The sequence below is a fragment of the Tubulanus polymorphus genome, chromosome 6 (assembly GCF_964204645.1).
Source record: "Tubulanus polymorphus chromosome 6, tnTubPoly1.2, whole genome shotgun sequence".
In the NCBI taxonomy this organism is placed as follows: domain Eukaryota; kingdom Metazoa; phylum Nemertea; class Palaeonemertea; order Tubulaniformes; family Tubulanidae; genus Tubulanus; species Tubulanus polymorphus.
The window spans coordinates 22,042,337-22,061,436 of NC_134030.1; the positions used below are offsets into that span (position 1 = coordinate 22,042,337).

Consider the following 19,100-nt stretch of genomic DNA (forward strand, 5'->3'; position numbering starts at 1 on the left):
TTTGGCGCGTTTCTGCGCGGTAAATTTCGTTTTGGCGCCCCGCAAAAACGGACGCAGAAACGAACTTCGTTTTTGCGGGGCGCAAAAACGAGAAATCACCGCGCTAAAACGCGCCAAAACGGGCGCTAAAACGAACGTTCGTTTCTGCGCTCGTTTTGGCGCGTTTCTGCGCGGTAAATTTCGTTTTTGCGCGGCGCAAAAACGGACGCAGAAACGAACTTCGTTTTTGCGGGGCGCAAAAACGAGAAATCACCGCGCTAAAACGCGCCAAAACGGGCGCTAAAACGAAGGTTCGTTTCTGCGCTCGTTTTGGCGCGTTTCTGCGCGGTAAATTTCGTTTTTGCGCGGCGCAAAAACGGACGCAGAAACGAAGTTCGTTTTTGCGCGGCGCAAAAACGAGAAATCACCGCGCTAAAACGCGCCAAAACGGGCGCTAAAACGAAGGTTCGTTTCTGCGCTCGTTTTGGCGCGTTTCTGCGCGGTAAATTTCGTTTTTGCGCGGCGCAAAAACGGACGCAGAAACGAACTTCGTTTTTGCGCGGCGCAAAAACGAGAAATCACCGCGCTAAAACGCGCCAAAACGGGCGCTAAAACGAAGGTTCGTTTCTGCGCTCGTTTTGGCGCGTTTCTGCGCGGTAAATTTCGTTTTTGCGCGGCGCAAAAACGGACGCAGAAACGAAGTTCGTTTTTGCGCGGCGCAAAAACGAGAAATCACCGCGCTAAAACGCGCCAAAACGGGCGCTAAAACGAAGGTTCGTTTCTGCGCTCGTTTTGGCGCGTTTCTGGGCGGTAAATTTCGTTTTTGCGCGGCGCAAAAACGGACGCAGAAACGAACTTCGTTTTTGCGCGGCGCAAAAACGAGAAATCACCGCGCAGAAACGCGCCAAAACGGGCGCTAAAACGAAATTTCGTTTCTGCGCTCGTTTTGGCGCGTTTTAGCGCGGTAAATTTCGTTTTTGCGCCGCGCAGAAACGGACGCAGAAACGAAGCAATATATTTTTTGCATGGTATATTGCACGAAATTTTTTTTTTTTAACTTGGCCCTAATCAGCCACCATACTAATCAGCCACCATATAAAATATATTTTGAAGGTGATTCATTTTACACACCAAAATTATTTTCACTCACGAATATTTTTCGATGGTAATTTATTTTTTGTTAGGAAATATTTTCATGGTCCTTATCAGCCACCATACCCTCGTGAGTACCACTTATGAGTACCTCTCATGAGTACCACTCGTGAGTACCTCTCGTGAGTACCTCTCATGAGTTCCTCATCCATAATACTTCAGTTCAATTTGAGTACAGGACTCAAATGCAAATCGTAATTTCAGTACCTGAGTACCATAAGCTATTGGACCTTGAGTGAGTACCATTTATTGACTGTCGGAATATGTCAGTATGATTAGAGTACATGCGGAGTACCAAATACAGTCACTCAACTGAGTACCCGGCCCCGGTTACATGAATTGTGTAAAGGCATTAAAATGATGCTATTCAGAGATCAAGTTGAAACAAACTGCAAAATGAACAAGGTTAAGTGACAGAATTTCATGTTTTGTTGTTTGTAGATGCTTTCAAGTACAACAAGATGATTACAGGGACAGGTGAATATTCCGTATATGAATCACCTAGGGCCGGTTCTATAGTAATCATTACAGTTAAAACCAGTCTAAGACGATTTCGGTTTTACAGCCGATCTAACAACTTAGAACCAGTTATAAGATTTAAGTCGAATTTTGGATTCAAGTTTCGATTATGGAGCCGGCCACTGGTTATATCAGTGAAAAACCAATTTGAATTCATCATGAAAATCTGTTTGATTTTCTATCTATTTATATTTCAGTGAGTCAAGAAGAGATAAGTGAGTTCTGAGATGAGTAGAATTTATTTTAGATTTTCACTATTTTGATCTATAAAGTGATTGTTAGATGTGACAGGTACCGGTATCTGCGTGAACTGATGCTGACAATCACAAATTATTCATTGGATTCACAAGAGCAACAATCATTTTGGGTTCAGTGATAACTGGTTATTCATAATTGCTGCCCCATAAAACAATTCAATGCAATTTACTTCTTCAAATATTATACACAGAAAAAAATATCACTAAAATAGAAACCAGTTGTCAATATCATCACATGGTGGACCTAAAACCTAGAGTCACACTTATCTGTTTATCTGACAGTTGTAGTCAGCGCTTGCCTCTGATTTCGTGGAACCATTGAATAATAGTGACTTCGAACTACAAGTCACACGAGTTTGTTTAAGTTAGTGAATTTCTATATTGATAGATTTTAAACTACATGAATTAGCTGATAAAGAGTTTGAAGATAGGAAATTAGGTACTGTACACATTACAAAGTGTAAAATTCAATAAAACGATTGTTAGATGTGACAGGTACCGCGGTATCTGCGTGAACTGATGCATAATTCAATGCGATTTACTTTTTCCAAATATTATATACGGAAAGAATATCACCAAAATAGAATAGAAACTAGTTGTCAATATCATCACAAGACCTGAAATCACACTTATCTGTTTTATCACATAGTTGTGCACAGCACGCTTGCCTCTGATTTTGTGGGACCAGTTAATAATTGTCATGATATAATTCGTCATATTTACCTGTTTATAAGTTGTTTGTGATGTCAGTGATTTTCTATATTGATAGATTCTAAACTACATGAATTAGCCGATAAAGAGTTTGAAAGTAGGAAATGTGAGAGAGGTATTGTACACATTACAAAGTGTGAAATTCAACATGTTTTATGTTTTAAATCTTATTGATGTTTATTATCAATGTTTATTACAGTCGGTGAATTTAATCAAATAAAGACACCTGAAGAAATAGTGACTCTAAAACTGAATATACCGGCACAACTCCGCACTGGTAAGTGACTACACTGAAACTGCATGTTTGAATTTTAATTCAATAACAGTAAACTCTGTCTGAAATAACCTGTTAGTAATTCACCGAGTTGAGAATCAGGCTAATCGGTTTATTACACATTTCTCTATTTTTAAACTGTTTAATTTTTGTAGATCAGATTGATCCTTTTATCACAAAACATTACATTTTTTTAAAATGTTAAAATCCTATTCAATTTTTGTAGTGTTGGATTCAGCCAATCGACATCCAGATATTCTGTGGGATAAAGCAGGTATTATATAAGTCTGTAAAAAACTTAAGCTAACCTGTTTAATGTCACCGATCTCTTAACGTCAACATTTTTCAGAGAACAAATCCGGCAAATCTAAATTCAATGGAAATACCATTCTTTATGTATTTCATCGGTACCAAAAGTGGCATTACGAAAGCCCTTTTACTGTGACCAGCTTCTTAGGAGCACTAGCCCGAAATATTCTGCGGCTGATCTTTGTCCCTGAAAGGACGATTAATTCTTCTAAGTTCTTGTTAAAAATCCTTAAACTGCTCGTTAGGAATACCAGGAAATGCTCTTCTATCATTCATCCTGAATTGAACATGATGTTCTAATCCCCTGCTTTACTGGTCTTTTAAATGTCCAGCGGAACTGAATGTCTTTAAGCAACAAAAGTTTGGAATTGAAACCACACTCAATGAATGTTGCTGTTTTTATGTGAATTTCAGTGGAATATTTCAAGGATGAATTCATTATTGCAATACAATCTGATGAATCATTGAAAACTGCTACTCAAACTGCTTTAGATAACAGTAAGTTACGTCTACAGTAAACTACATTTACATCTACAGTAAACTACATTTACATCTAGATTAAACTACATTTACATCCACAGTAAACTACATTTACATCTACAGTAAACTACATTCACATCTACAGTAAACAACATTTACATCTACAGTAAACTACATTTACATCTACAGTAAACTACATTTAATACATCTACAATCAACAATGATATATTCATTCACTAAGATTGTCGATTCTTGAAATGTTTTTCCTTTTTTTAAGACTCAAGCGGAATCAACAATTTGTTGAAGAAAGAAAACTGGAAAGGTAAATTGTTTGATGAAATGTGTGTACAATGTATATTTTCTAAAATCAAAAAATAAATATTTTAAGAACCGCAAATGACTTGTTTATTTTAATCATTGCTATGACTTCATATTGACAGCTGATTTTACTGTGTAAAATAATTTAAAGATTTTCTTCTATTTTCAGTTAATGGAATTTATAATGATATGAAAAACAGAATACAATCAATGTCTACAGGTTTGTAGTTCAAACGATTTACTATCAATTCTTACATTAAAATGTATCCGTATTTTGTCGGGCAAGCGCCCTTTTGTTACCCATATCATATCATATCAATGTATCATATATCATGTATCATATATCAGCCGGTATGTACATTTGTATAACGGTTTATTCCCATTTCGCCGCTTATTTATTCCATTGGCCATTTTCCCATTTTGCCCCTTTCCTATTTCGCCCTTTGTTCACATTTTCGCCCCCTTTTAGTACATTTTCAAAGAAGCTTAGTTGAATCTAAGCAATGTAACATGATTGTTAATTGTGCCTGTGCCTAATTAACTTCAGTCATTTAGTTAATGTGAATATCAATCAAAAAACAGAAAGGTACAACGTGGAAAATGGGCAAATAAAAAGATTGGCGGGGCTGAAAAAATGGTAAGACTGAAATTGGAAAGGAGCGAGATGGGAAGGGGCTAAATGGGAAAGGGGTAAACTAGGAAGGGAAGACATCTTGTATATCATGTCAACACGCATGCACGCACGTCGCACGCACGCACGCACGCACGCACGCACGCACACCTCCTCAATCATATTACGTTTATGTCATTTATGCTTGTAAAATGTAATTTTTAAGTTGATTAACTTCATTTTATTTTTCATCACGGATTGATTCATTGCTGAATTTTTCATTTATTTCTATTTGTGATTTCAGAAGAATTAAAGGAACGAGGAATCGTAGCTTATAGAAGTGAGTAGAATGCGTGTTTGATTTATTCGTCAATTTACACAGTTTTGAGTTACCCTAAACCCCTTAACACAAACCCCTAAACTCCTAACCCTAGACTTCTAAGCTGAGACTATTGAGATGAACAAAACTCAAAAAGAAATGAAAATTAGGATATTTTCAAACTCTTGACAAAAAACATTGACCAATATTACAATCTAGAAAATAAAGTATAGAAATAAAGCACATTGAATAATTATATAATAAATAAAAATGATAATTAAGAAAAATAATAGAATTAAACATCAGCAGAAATAAATATTCATGTAAAAAATGAATCTATAACAGTATATTTTGAAAGATGATAAAAGCGTTTAGTCGCAATGATATTCTACAAATAAATAAGATTTAAAGAAATTTAGATTTAAATGAAAAGAAGTGAAAAGTGAACTGTATGAATTAACTTGTTTAGATCTACTCAATGTTTATATATGAATAATTGTTGTTTTCTGTTTTTCAGTAAAAGATGAAACAGCGAGTAAGTACTGATATCAACTTACACTTTAGAGTCTACATAAATAGATATTTGTCATGTCCTGTTTTGAATATAAGCGAAACTTATATAGCGCTACATCTAGTGAAACCGTTCAGAGTACTTGAAATGCTGCCTTAAAAAGGAAACATTTCAGAGAATTCATCAATGAAATTGCCCGTGGAGGCTTCAGGGGCGGATCTAGTCTAGGTTTCTTTGAGTACCGCTCAACTGTTGAAGCGTAAGCCTACCTTTATCATAACCCAATTACGGCACTCCCTCAGAAAATCTCGAAGTTTTGTAGGAAATATTTATGAAAGCAATAAAAAAGGTTACCATTTTCGATTATTCGAATTAACCATTTCTATTACTACTACCAGAATATCAGCCGGAAATATAACATACATGTCTGTACAAGTCAGTCCCTTATCAAATTCAAATCAACTCATCGGTAATAACTCGCTTGCCAGGGGTAATTTCTTCCTGTTAAAACGAGATTTTCACGAGGAACGTGAAAAATAGAAGGGTTTTTCTACAAACGTGAGTACCGCTCAAAGCGGTCGTAACGGTAGGCCGGAGCCACCCCTGGGCGGCTTGTTCCACAAATTTGGGGTACTACATGTACTATTACTTCTTCATGGCTCGTAGTATTTGACTCGCAGTGGCTTTCGACTTAAATGAATAAATCTGTGAAGATTGAAAAATTTTCCTTATTGATCTTCGATATCCCGGTTTATTTATAAATCAGTACAATCAATATTCATTCTCCGGTTTATCGACTTGATTTGTAGATGTGAAAGAAGAACATGTTTCCCTCTCCCTGCAGTAAATCTATTGTGTTTATTCTGTTTCAGTGAAACACATCAAACCAATTATTGCAAACACAATCCCAATATATAAAGGTGAATACATTGTGTAGACTGTTAAGTTATACTAGCAAAGAACCGGCCGTCCTGTACGGGTTTTATCGTGATTGAGTTCGAGTTGATTATTTTACTTCTCATGTGGAATACACAGTTATTTCGCGTAAGATCGACTGTATTTTGTAGGAGGATATTGTGACGCTATAGCAACATAAATAGTTTACATCAGTTGACATCATGATAGTTTATAAATATGTCTTTGCTCCTCATTAGGTACATTTTAACATTTATAATTACAGGCTCACTAGTGACTGTTTTAGAAGAGAAATGTAAAAAGGCTTCCAGTTGGACATTCAAGAACTGGGTTTATGATATATCACTCGTGTGTAAGTTCACAGTGAAATCAGTTTGTGATTTATAATAGAATTCTATTGTATAAAAACTTGTCTATTGTTTATTACATATAGTGTCTAAACTCAGTAAATTTACCAGTAGAACTTTAAAGACAAACACAGGTTATTGGAAACAAGTCAAAGAATGTTTCGGTAAATAATGAATTCTTGTTTCACTGAACGTTTTATTAAATGATCAGATTTTCAGGTTTTGAATAATAATTGTTTGATCTGTTTGAATAGGAGATGAAATTGACAGTGAAACAAATACAACTAAACTGACAGAAATAGGTGAATATTTTCAAAGATTCAGACAAAAATAAAGCATTGAATTCATTGAAGATGAAATTCATCAATTCAATCAGATCTTCAAAGGCGTCTGTTTTGATTCAGGTCCATGTTTTAAGTGTGAAACTTAAAGTGTATGATAGCCGCCACTGTTTGTTCACAGTTTGTTCACAGTTTGTTCACAGTTTGCACTGATGGGAAAATGTCTTTATTTATTTGTTTATAGTTGATGAGTGTTTGAGTGAATGCAATAAAACAAAGATAAATAAATTGAAAACTGGTGAGTACTTCTCTTGAGTGAATACCTTTTTCGCTATTGCCAATTTTCATCGCAAATCCTCCCGTAAATTTTTTTCACTTAATCCCCACAAATATTTTCCTCATAAATTGCTCAATTTTCCCCTCAAATCTGCGTGCACTAAGAGGCACCCCTAAACTCTCATTTTACACGCAAATAATACTTTCTTGGCTTTTGAAAGTTAAATAACGTAAATAATTGATATTTTTCAAGGTGCGGTTTGATAGACCGGTACCCTACTAACCTTTTCTGGGGCTCAACTTGGATTCATTGTTAATTATAGTTAAGACCCTTTTCACCAATATATTAGCCCTATGGTGGCCGGCATCCAGCGTTATATCACGTACACAGAATTATTTTTTCAAGAAAAGACTTTTAAGAATGAATTAAATATCATTTTATTCTCGATGCCAAAATCATTAAATCGATGATAAGTTAAGAAAGGTACAGCGTCCATTCCCGATAATGAATAATGAATATTGGAATATTATGTTAATTTAAATATAATAAATATTCTTTTGATGATAAATCAAATCAAATACAAATTGTTTTCAATGAGGGCACCTCAAGAATCCAGATTTGGTGACGGTGAATAAGATATTGACGCAAATATCAATTTGCAATGAGTTTTTACTATGAATACCTTTTATGATTGGACTGGTTCCCATTGCGTGAAAAATTGCCAATCATATCTTGCGATGAGTTTATCTCAAACTGATTTTCATCGCACATCGTCTCGCAACGCAAATCATCCACGCAAACTTGCGTAACATTAGTAAATAATGTCCCCGGTACCTGAATTTAAGACATTTAAATGATGTGATTCATTGATGAAGTTGAACCAGCAGTAAAACTGAACCAGGTTGAACGACTAGTTTTCTGTGAGCTTGAATTTCATGTATTGATATTTTTAGACGATTTCAAGATCCGCAACATGATTGTAGAGACAGGTAAATATTAGTAGAATAGTCAGAACTGATGACGTGGAGAAATATAGTAAGTTTATATAAAACCCACTATATACAAAGTCTTTAGAAGATTAAAAATGCGAAATTTATCTATCAAAAATTAAAATCAAAGGACTCAACTTTTCGAATTTTCACTAGACATCAACTCAAGTCTGAAGTTGATCTCTAGCGACAGATCGAAACGTTTTGTCCTTTAATTTTAATTTTTGGTAGATATTGTATAACTCTGAATTATGAATTATTTACACTCCAACCCTCTCATGGTGTATGGAGGAAAAAACAGTATTTACATAAATACAAAAAAAACCCAGAAAATAATAGTATTTTAAAAGATAACAAACGTTATTTACAACATACTATTTACACACAACCGGAGGGATCTATATACATCTAGACCTAATTCGATAAATTTAGCCAGATTTTTTGAAATATCAAGGTTCCTAAATGTTTTTGAATTTAAGTAGCTTTCACGGAATTCGGTTAGTAAGTTAAAGTAAAAAATAGAATGTAGTTCGTCTCATAAAACGTAGGAGGCGGGGGGCACTATATATCGGTTCTTGGTAAATAAAGATTTGAAAATTCATTCACAGGTAAAAGATAAGACCCAATCCTGAATTGAAATAAACGTCATCAAGCTCATTAATATAGTTATCAAATTTTTATCTAAATTAAATTGCAACTATTCTGTTATTTGTATTATAGAAGAGATTGTTGATGAGATAAAACACGAATATTTTCAAACTCCCGAATTTAGAAGTGAGTTTCCAATAACCTGTCAGAACCCGTTTTAACAACCAGAACTCAAATATTAATATCTGTATGTATTGTATTATTATTTATAGGATCAGTTGAGACTGCAGTGAATGAAGCTATCGAGAATTCAGGTAATTAATTATTTCCAATTAGTGAAATTCAGATTTTGAATTGAATTCAGTTTGGCCGAAAGTGTATGTTTTTATTGTACCAACATATTTCATGTTTACAGATAGATCAAAACTAAAGAAAAAACCAGACTATGAAGCTGCAGGTTTGTAAAACTCTTATCTTTAAAAATTAATTTGACCTGATGTGGCTGCTACACAGGACCGAATTTCATAGATTAGGGGGCCCATTTATATAGACTGGTATTATCTTTAACCCGGGAGTTAACTTAATTGAAAATGAATCAAGTTAGCCCTCCGGGTTAAAGTTAATACCAGTCTATAAAACCGACCCCTTGGCCCTGGAAACTTTTTGAAAATTGTCAGTCATCAATATAGTTTCTCAATGTTGCTATGGTGGTTATCAGCCTTGTTGAGGATTTTCCCCAAGAGGATCACCCATTTATTACGTATGCAAATAATTCAGAAAAATCCTCGAGTAAGCTGATAATAGTTAGATCGAGTCTATTATGTAGAAAAAGAGTGGATGAAAATGTAGTCACGTGATAAAATTCATCCGGAGCAGAATTGAATTTTAAACGTCATTAAGTTGCGTACAATACGCATTATTTTTTGCCCTTTTGTACACAATATTAAACCTAATAAATGGATGATCCCTTAAAGGGTAACTTTGAAGCCGCCCTATGAAACTGGGCCCATGATGATGACCACAAAGATGCGGTAATTTTCAGTTGCTTTCCATTCAGAATTTTATTCTATTATTTCAGTGAAGTGGATAGCTGATAAAATGAAAGGTAAATTGACTGATAATAAATACTCAGTTTCGTGATGAGTTTGTGTTGATGTTTACAGAATCATTTCTAATTTCAGATTTTACGGTTAAACCATCTGAAACATCATATGGTATGTAATATAATTGTTAAATACAGTTGATTATAACGGTCGCTGCCATCGTTTTTACTGCCACTGTTCACTCAACACGAACATTTTTCAGAGAACAAATTTGTAAAATCAAACTCAAATTCAATGAAAATACCATTTATAAATCGCCAAATTCATTATGAAGTCATATTTTTCATTGGTCCCAATAGTGGCTTGACTATATTTATACATGTATCTTGTGTGGATGCCTCATCTGTCAGTCAACTGGGCGGGAAATTGAGTAACAATTCATTAAAAAATCCTGACGTTTTTTTCAGAGAGTAATGAATTTGCTAGACTTGTACGAGCAAAAGGTAATGAATAAATGATGTGTGTTAAAATTGATGTTATCGATTATGATAATGTTTTATGATGCTATACGTAATTTAATTTCTGTTTCAGTAATTGAAAAATCAAGAAATTTGATGGATGAGATATGTGCTATAACAGATAAAAGTAATCAATATTGACTTCAATAAACATTTTACTGACTCGATAGTTCCATATTCATGGATTCATGTTTCCACATATATATAAATATATATATATATATATATATATATATATATATATATATATATATATATATATATATATATATATATATATATATATATATATATATATATATATATATATATATATATATATATATATATATATATATATAACGTGTCTTATGGTCCCCAAACCGGAAAATCAGGAATTTCAAAATAATGTTCTTTAAATTCATTTTGCGCTTCAATTTTCTTCGGCGATCTTTTTTTGAAAATCTCCTTCATCAACGAATCACCAGTAAATGTTGACGTCACTGTAGTGTATGATGTTATCTGCTCAATTTCCATCTGGAAAATGAAAAATCACCCATGAAATACTCGGGTTTATTGACTTCATGTAATTGTGAGAACTATCCATAAATTCTGGTCTGAAGTTGATCTGATGTTATATGTGAATAATATTGCTGTTTATAGTTTGGATGCATAAGTTTTTCAAGAATATTTCATATCATTTTCAGAAAAATTTTAAAAAAGCCTGGTTTCCTGGTATAGTTCATACAAAATTTTCATTTTTTTCAGAAATATTTTATTTTATTTTCAGAAAAATTAAAAGATCTCGGTTTCCTGGTAGATGATTCGAGTAAGTAAATTATACAGTCGTCACTTTCTGATTTAAACCATAATCAAATCACAATTAAGTTTGGGATGAAATTAAGTTTCGTGTTCGTTGATGAGAATCTGATGTATGATTAAACCGGTTTAATCTGGATTACTGGCAGGACACCAGGATGAAATTCATGTAGTTTGAGAAATCCAGATTTAAAATCGTATTCCATGAGATACTAGTTGATAATTAAATGAAGATTAGTAACCGAATCAAATCTGGATTAAACTGATTTCTTTCCCGCATGGCATTCATCGATCTACCGATCTATGTTTTCGGTAGATCATTAAACGTCAGTTCATTCCTTTGTCGGAGATCTCATAAATATGTATGTGATGTAAGGAACACTTTGGACTTAATAAAACACCCAGAAAAAATCAAAGCTAATTCTTACTTAATCAGGGGTGGAATTAGTTGAGGTATTATTAACCATTGTCACTGTTAACAGTAAAGCCGTAATTAGTTGAATTTTCAAGAGGTTGTACATTTTATGAAACAGACTGTAGCGGGTGATATATAGTTGTATAAAAACAGTTACAAGCTGAACACATCTAAAACAGAGCAAACTCTAGGGGCTACTGATAAAGTATTGTGAATATAAGTTAAAGTTGACGGGTATCTACATTTAGGGAGTGTGCAGTTGTATTTGGTGTTTGGTATATATTGTAGGGCTTAGTCTAAGGTATGAAACTGCTGGTGATGGTAGATCAAGTATTGAACGGACATCGAGTAGTAGTGGTTGGTCACCTAGTGGTGATATAGTGAAATATGAAAATGAACCTAAAAGTGGCTGTAGTCAAAGTGCTGCTGATGATAGTCACACATATGGTGATACCGTATCGAGTGGTGATCGTGAGCTGAGTGATAACGGTACACAAGTCTAGTACCTAGCCGTCGTACCCCAAAAGGTTTGATTTGACACTAAAATCAGTTGTTGCATTGCAAGAATCAGGAGTTAACCTCTAATGGACAGTTTATCATCAAACGTTGAAGGGAACCCGTAACAACGACTGGTATTCAGACTAGTACACAGGATTATAACCGCCAGTCTCTAGTGGTGGAACTGGGTCTGGGTGGAACTGGGTGTAACTCACAACTGTGGAACTGTGTTTTGTATCACGCTATTATCAAGATGTTTGTTAATCTCTTTTTGGGCTCGAATCATTTGAGATTTTATACGAAAAGAAAAAGAAAAAGAGATGAACACAGTTTCTAATAAAATATTTATCTTTGTTATTTGGTTGTATGTAATTTCTGCGCTATTTGATTACTGTAGATCATTGATTAATTATTGCTGAAACAACTAATTATAATAACATAAGTTAATCATAAAATATATTTTTTGCTTTCATAAACTCTCATAAAATACTGATTATATATTTCTCGTTTTTCGGCGTCGTATCTGTTTTTTTTCGCTAGCGAGAAAACTTCTCTTTGTTTTGCTGAAATCTGTGAAGGTTCACATTTGATTGTTTGACTTTTATCAGTCAAAATACTGAAATGTGCTAAAATATACAGTGTAACTGAAGTAGATGAAATACAGTGTAACTGAATGATTGCAGTATTGTACCGTAGTTGTAACTATATCGAGCAGAAATAAATTGTAAACGAAATTGCTTTTTGCTAAATCATCAGCGGTTGTTCTTGGGGAATATTAGGCCTACATTATCGTCCAACTTACGCTGTATAACTGTATTTTGATACAATGTAACTGGTTTACTGTTTTACTATACATAAAATATGTGTTAAGTTAAAAACTGTAAATATGCATTACTGATTGATTTGATAAGTTACTGCATTACTGATTGGTTTGATTGATCATTGAAAACTGTGATAAGTTTTATTCCATTTGAAAAAGTTTTAAAAAACTTCGTGCTGTATTTTTTGCTAGAAATTGCTAATAATGTAACGTGCTAATTTTTTGCTTTATTCGCTTAAATAAAATAATTTATCTATGTAAATAAAGTCATTTATTTCTTTTCTATCAACTGCAGCCGGAGTAGAATCGACCCCGGGTCGGATGAGGTTGACCCTTGGTCATGTCCAATCTTACCAATAGCTTCCCGTTAACCCAAACTCTAGCCGAATAGGACGCGAACCTAAAATCTTCGGTGTGCCAGCCGGGCACGCTAACCACTAGGCCATAGACAAATAGTTCTTCAACGGGTTTGTAAATGCGTCTGATCAGTGTGGTGAACATTTATCTGTGGTGACTATCAGTCGGGTGTGTGGTGACTGATGACCATTCAGGTGCGGTGACTGTCGAGTCAGATGTGGAGACACTATTCACTAACAGTGCCCGCTCTATCATTCTGTGTTACAGTTACAGCAGTTTCAATGCAATTGTCAGCAATTTCTAAGGAAGTCGTTTTGTCCTGCAGCTCCTAAAAGTTGCCTCTTTTTCCATAGATGAAGTAGTCAAAATCACACCTTGTATCCATCTCTGAGACCTCTGCCTTCGCGACATCGTGAATGTATTTTACAATCTCTCGGAATTAATATCTTTTATTGTATTTCATTAAGATTTTCTAATTGATATCTAAAAGTTTGATAATTTTTGATTTTTCAGTTTCTAAAAATGTATACCTTATTTTGAGTGGAATGGATTGATTTTAGTAGAGACCCGCAGTTTATGGAGCGTAGATGGATTATAAAAGTAATAGTTCATTGACTCCAATAGGTGTAACATGCGATACATTGTTAAACCATTCTTGTCGTACGTGGCGTTGACCTCTTTTACCCGACTGGTATTTCTTCACACCTAAAGGTGCTCGCACATGTCTCCCGTTATATCAAACGAGCACCGATACCTCTTGTGAAAAAATCATGAAATTCAACGAAAAGCTTAAGATGTAACTGATTAAAGGTGAGTTTGTTGAAGTATTTAACTCCACTCCAGTCGGATCTGTTCAACTCGGAGATAACCGTTCAACTCGGAGATAACCGTTCAACTCGGAGATAACCGTTCAACTCGGAGATAACCGATCAACTCGGAGATAACCGATCAACTCGGAGATAACCGTTCAACTCTGAGATAACCGATTAATCAGAGATAACCGTTCAACTCGGATGTTGAAATATGTTTTTACGGCAGTATTTAAGAAATACATATCATCCAACTCGGATATCCCTCATCAAGTCGGACACGTTTTTTTGCGGTTCCAAAAGATCCGACTTGAGCGGAGTCTACTGTATTCAAGAATAAGAGTCAAACTTATATACTAGGCCTATATGCCACAATTTTATTATTCAATTTTCTGACCTAAATTCTAAAATTCTAGTGAAACTTTCGACGATTTTGAAATATTTTCTGAAAGCGGTGAAAACTATGCATTTTGTACAAAAATAAATTTACAAAGCAGTCACTATTTGTGCCCCTGGACTTTGGACCCCGGGGCTGATATGAAGGTCATACGATTATTGAAGGACGACCAGTGATTTTAACACCTTTCGCTTCCTGCTCAACGCTCGAATATATTGAATGTATCACCGGCGCTGATCATCAAAATCTTATCTTTAACTTCCTCAATTATCAGACAAAGTGGAACTCGATTTTTATTCTGTACTCTGTATCACAATGATGAACACACGTTTATTCGTAATAATCTACATAGTTTTATTAAAACTTGGAAACTTAAACACCGCAGAAACATCTGGAAATAAGACGCATAATTCAAGTAAGTCACTTGAACCAATGATAGCTTTTCTGTTGTGTCGATTTCATAGATTTCTGTCGATGAGAATTCAACAATTCAAGGTGTTTGAGACTCCCCGTACATAGGTCTAGCTATACTAACGGGATCTATAAAGGGCCTGTCATGTGAATAAATTTCCTAGAAGATGTTGCAGGCCCGTATGCTGCCTTTCTTTGTTGTGGGCAGTTCTCGATTACTGTATAGGAGGGGAGCGTTTTGTGGGGATTCCCCAAGAAAACTTTGATCATTTAAAGCCGTCAGTTTGAATTCATTATGTATAGCTGTAAACAAACGACTGTGTAGGACGATACGTGATGGGAAATGTAGTCTAAAAATTCGGAACTAGAGATTTTGCTGGGGGGGGGGGGGGTCACGTGGTGGAAAAAGGACCTCAATAGATTATTCGAAGTTTGTGCGTTTGTTTCATAGACTATTCATATTTATTTATTCGTTTCAGTGATTTATCCGAAGCCTGTTCCCGATGGAAAACCCGACATCAAAACAAAAGGACAGACGATTGAATATATTTGTAGAACTAGTGTTAAATATCCTACAGTTATATTCCAAAAGAAGAGAAGAGATTCAGAACAATGGGAAACAATTCCAGACGAACTGATTCGTATAACTAGAAATGTGAAACATATTACTTCTGCTTCACTAGAATTCAAAGCAGATTTCAAACTGCACAATGGAACAACATTTAGATGTCTCGTTCTTAAGGAAGGCCAAACAGATTTTGATTATCTTCAGTTTGATCTAATCGTAGTTCATCGAACTGGTAAGTAACAGTTTTAAAATGTGAACCTTCCCAGTCTGGAATCCTGCTACTAAATAAACATCGAATCTATCAAAACAAATTAATATTGAAACACAGCATCTCTGTTACTTTTAAATTACTTCGCAGTCGATTGCATGGATTTATAGTTTAGCAGCTACGTATCAAAAGTGCGTTTATTGTAGCGTATGACATGTACATTTTAATGCATTCTGGAACTTATAGAAATGATTCTCAAATTGACGGCCATACGACTCAGCGTGAAATTCATATTTCTGTTTAACGGATGAACATAGCCGACAGTTTAATTTGTTGTAGCTTCCTCTTTCATATACCCGTCATTTGTTCATCCATTTCTATCTCCGCACAAACATATCTTCTTGTGTCAACTACTAATTTCAAGGTCGCTTGATGAGTTGTTGATTTTAGATGCTGTATATTTGATATCTAAAAACCTGAATTTCTTCATTTAAAAAGTAAAAAATTGTCGCCCTCGTCACTTTTGGAATTGGGAATAAGGTTTTTTATTTATGTCTTTTTATTTCAAAAGGGATGTAAAAATAATAAGTATCGGCCGTTCTTGTAACTTTACCAAAAAGGGGTCGATGAGGAACACCATATTTATTTGCGTGGCCTTAATGCACGCGTCAGTAAACTAACCAAACTAAACCCAACCACAAACAGTCAAAGTTACTTTCTACATTTGATTGTTTTTCTCATTTCAGATTTGAATCAAATCCCGGCGACTGAAATCAGTAAATCAGGGTCAGTATCTATTTCACTTAGCGCACTACAAATAAATCATATTCTATATGTGAATCATTTCTTTGTTGTCGATGCTTTTTGTGAAATAATTTTGAATTGATATCTCACTCGTCTCATTGGCTTCCGATTAACAGTTCACCAATCATTATTCATCTCAATTTTCACATTTTGCCACAAAAGGTAACAGTAAGGGCAATTGCAAAATATGTGACCTCGATATCGCTACCACAAGCCCTGCCTTTTCACATCTGGGCCCAGTTGCACAGTCTTGGCTTAAGTCCAAAAGTCCTCTTAAACCTTAAGACTGGTCATAAGTTGTTAGATCTAGTATAAAAGAAAGTTGGTCTTAGACCAGTGTTAAATCTAAGCCATGACTGTGCAACCGGCCCCAGTTGCACGGTCGTGACTTAAGTCCAAAAGTGGTCATAATCTTAAGACTGTCCTTAATTTATTAGATTGGCTTTAGAACTAAGTTGGTCTTAGACTGGTCTTAAGTCTAAGCCATGACTATGCAACTGGCCTCTGTTCTGCTGATTTATCTTAATTGTAAATTTCGTCCTTTTCATTCAGAGTTCGTCTGCTTACTGCTGAAAATGTGGCCTCGAAAAACAAGGTCATTATAAATTTAAGTAATAATCAAACTAACTTGTCAAATAAAGTTCCCCGGATCCCAGACACAGAGTCGAATTAAACCCACTGAACTGTGAACCTCGATTTAGGATATAAAAGCGAATTGAATTTTATAATATAAACTGAATGATTAATTGATTGATATTTGCAGCTTGTGTTGAGGTTTGATTCCATTCTGTTCGTTTCTAGTTTATACCCGCGAATTGTCATCCGGTATATTCTACATCCTTCGAGTTTTCCTTTTTTTCTTTCTCTGACCAAATCGGTATACAGACTGGACCGGACCACAAACCTGACTGGACCATGATGATAATTTACATCGCTTGTGGAGTTATCGGTTTCCTCCTCGTCATCGTTATCATCGTTGTCATCGTCGTTTGCAGGTTTGTACTCAATAATCTCGGGCAGATTTCATATCTAAGATAATCCACCTATGACGTCATATTAAAACGTGAAATAATTTGATAAATCAGTGACGTTTCCCAAAAAGATGTCTTCATTCGTAAATTTGTATCTACCCATGCGCCGATTACTGGCTGAGTCAATCTCAAATCAGCAGGAATAATTCAATATCATGACCGAAATATCCGAAATCTAAAATCTCTTCACCGCTTAAATCACCCATGTTTCAGACGCAGGCGATTGCCAGGTGAAGGTCGTGTGGAGGTTGCGACACCGCAGGTACTCGACGTCTATGACGAGTTGTATGATGACATAGATTCTGTTACTGTAACTGACAAACTGCACACCAGCGATCAGAAAGTTACTACAGATCCGTACGTGAATATCGAGACCGGGAACGGCAAAGACACAGCTCCGTACATGGATATGGCAGCCGCGAAGGGTAAAGACACAGCTTCATATATAGATATGGAAGCCGGGAAGGGCAAAGACACAACTCCTTATATGGATATGGGACCCGGGATAGAAGAGGATACGTACAGGAGTACGGAAACCGGGAAGGACAAACACACAACTCCTTACACGAATACCGGAGCCGAGAAGCGCAAAGATAGACATAGTTACGTGAATACCGAAGCCGGAAAGGCGCGCCATTTGAAGAAAGATACTGATGAACCCGTGAAAGATGATGTTGAACTTTATTCTTACGCTACTGTTCAATATACTCGCAATAGGCGTTAGAGGGCGCCATTGAGCAAACGACTACTGATTATACATATGCAAAACATAAGGCTAGAAACAATTGATTATTTTTCATAATCTGCTGAGCTCAAAAGTTGAATCAGCTGCATGCATACATTATTTCTTTCTAAAAATAACAGACCCGACAGTTTTAGTAATGAACTGACTACATATCTTATTCTAGTTCACAAAAATGTTCGGGTCGACTAGGAGAAACAATTAGGTATGATTCACTAGCCTAAGTTTTAAGTTTTTGATATACACGGCATTTGTAGATTAGACTAAGAAACATCAATTCACTTCAACAATCATTCAAATTCCACTTTTAGCAAAATCCACATGGAGAATGCTTCAGTTTACAGGGCAGTATATATTTTATGATATTCAGCTACCAATGGCCTATAGTTCGTAGACTCTTATGAGGAGTTTTAAGTGCCAAATTGACTTGTCAATCATCTTCAGGGGCGGATCCAAGTAAGGCCGAAGCCTCCCCTTATCTCTTTTGCCAAGAAAATATTTTCACAACATGGATAAGGAATGTAACAAATATAGTAGAAAGTCTTTGTCATTCATTTTGTACTTGATTTACTCTAGATGCCCCCAGAAAATGATCCAATCCTGATTCCCCTAAAAAGATATATAAAATATGGTATAAAATCCGTCAGTCTTATTCTTTTCTTGATGATTTCTTTTCTTTTTTCCTCTTTTACTACTTCGGTCAAACAAGATACATTACACGATGGTAAAAGCTTTCCTAAAATAGATGTGTTTTAAGATTTCATTCAGAAGTATCGACGGATGAGGATTCCGGAATACTGGACGGTCAAACATTCCACATTGTTGGGACAGTGAACTTCAAAGCT

At 35.2% G+C, this 19,100-nt stretch overlaps 1 protein-coding gene across 3 annotated transcripts in view; it reads left to right on the forward strand.

Annotated features, from left to right (window-relative positions):
• The window catches only part of LOC141906853 (uncharacterized), a 30,204-nt gene extending 17,066 nt beyond the window's left edge, over nt 1-13,138 (forward strand). Inside the window, exons 46-70 of one of the 3 annotated variants that reach the window (XM_074796294.1) lie at nt 1,573-1,608; nt 1,848-1,865; nt 2,677-2,733; nt 2,818-2,895; nt 3,119-3,166; nt 3,616-3,699; nt 3,959-4,003; nt 4,169-4,219; nt 4,914-4,949; nt 5,446-5,463; nt 6,312-6,359; nt 6,620-6,706; nt 6,788-6,865; nt 6,956-7,003; nt 7,227-7,280; nt 8,213-8,248; nt 8,969-9,022; nt 9,109-9,150; nt 9,252-9,293; nt 9,915-9,941; nt 10,018-10,050; nt 10,347-10,382; nt 10,471-10,524; nt 11,167-11,205; nt 11,899-13,138. In XM_074796294.1, the coding sequence (XP_074652395.1) occupies nt 1,573-1,608; nt 1,848-1,865; nt 2,677-2,733; nt 2,818-2,895; nt 3,119-3,166; nt 3,616-3,699; nt 3,959-4,003; nt 4,169-4,219; nt 4,914-4,949; nt 5,446-5,463; nt 6,312-6,359; nt 6,620-6,706; nt 6,788-6,865; nt 6,956-7,003; nt 7,227-7,280; nt 8,213-8,248; nt 8,969-9,022; nt 9,109-9,150; nt 9,252-9,293; nt 9,915-9,941; nt 10,018-10,050; nt 10,347-10,382; nt 10,471-10,524; nt 11,167-11,205; nt 11,899-12,113 (1,364 nt within the window). In that variant the 3' untranslated portion in view covers nt 12,114-13,138. Of the gene's footprint in view, nt 1-1,572; nt 1,609-1,847; nt 1,866-2,676; nt 2,734-2,817; nt 2,896-3,118; nt 3,167-3,615; nt 3,700-3,958; nt 4,004-4,168; nt 4,220-4,581; nt 4,824-4,913; nt 4,950-5,445; nt 5,464-6,311; nt 6,360-6,619; nt 6,707-6,787; nt 6,866-6,955; nt 7,004-7,226; nt 7,281-8,212; nt 8,249-8,968; nt 9,023-9,108; nt 9,151-9,251; nt 9,294-9,914; nt 9,942-10,017; nt 10,051-10,346; nt 10,383-10,470; nt 10,525-11,166; nt 11,206-11,898 lie in introns of those variants that run through there. The other 2 variants (XM_074796296.1, XR_012619428.1) reach the window with 2 other exon arrangements.
• The last annotated feature ends 5,962 nt before the right edge of the window (nt 13,139-19,100 follow it).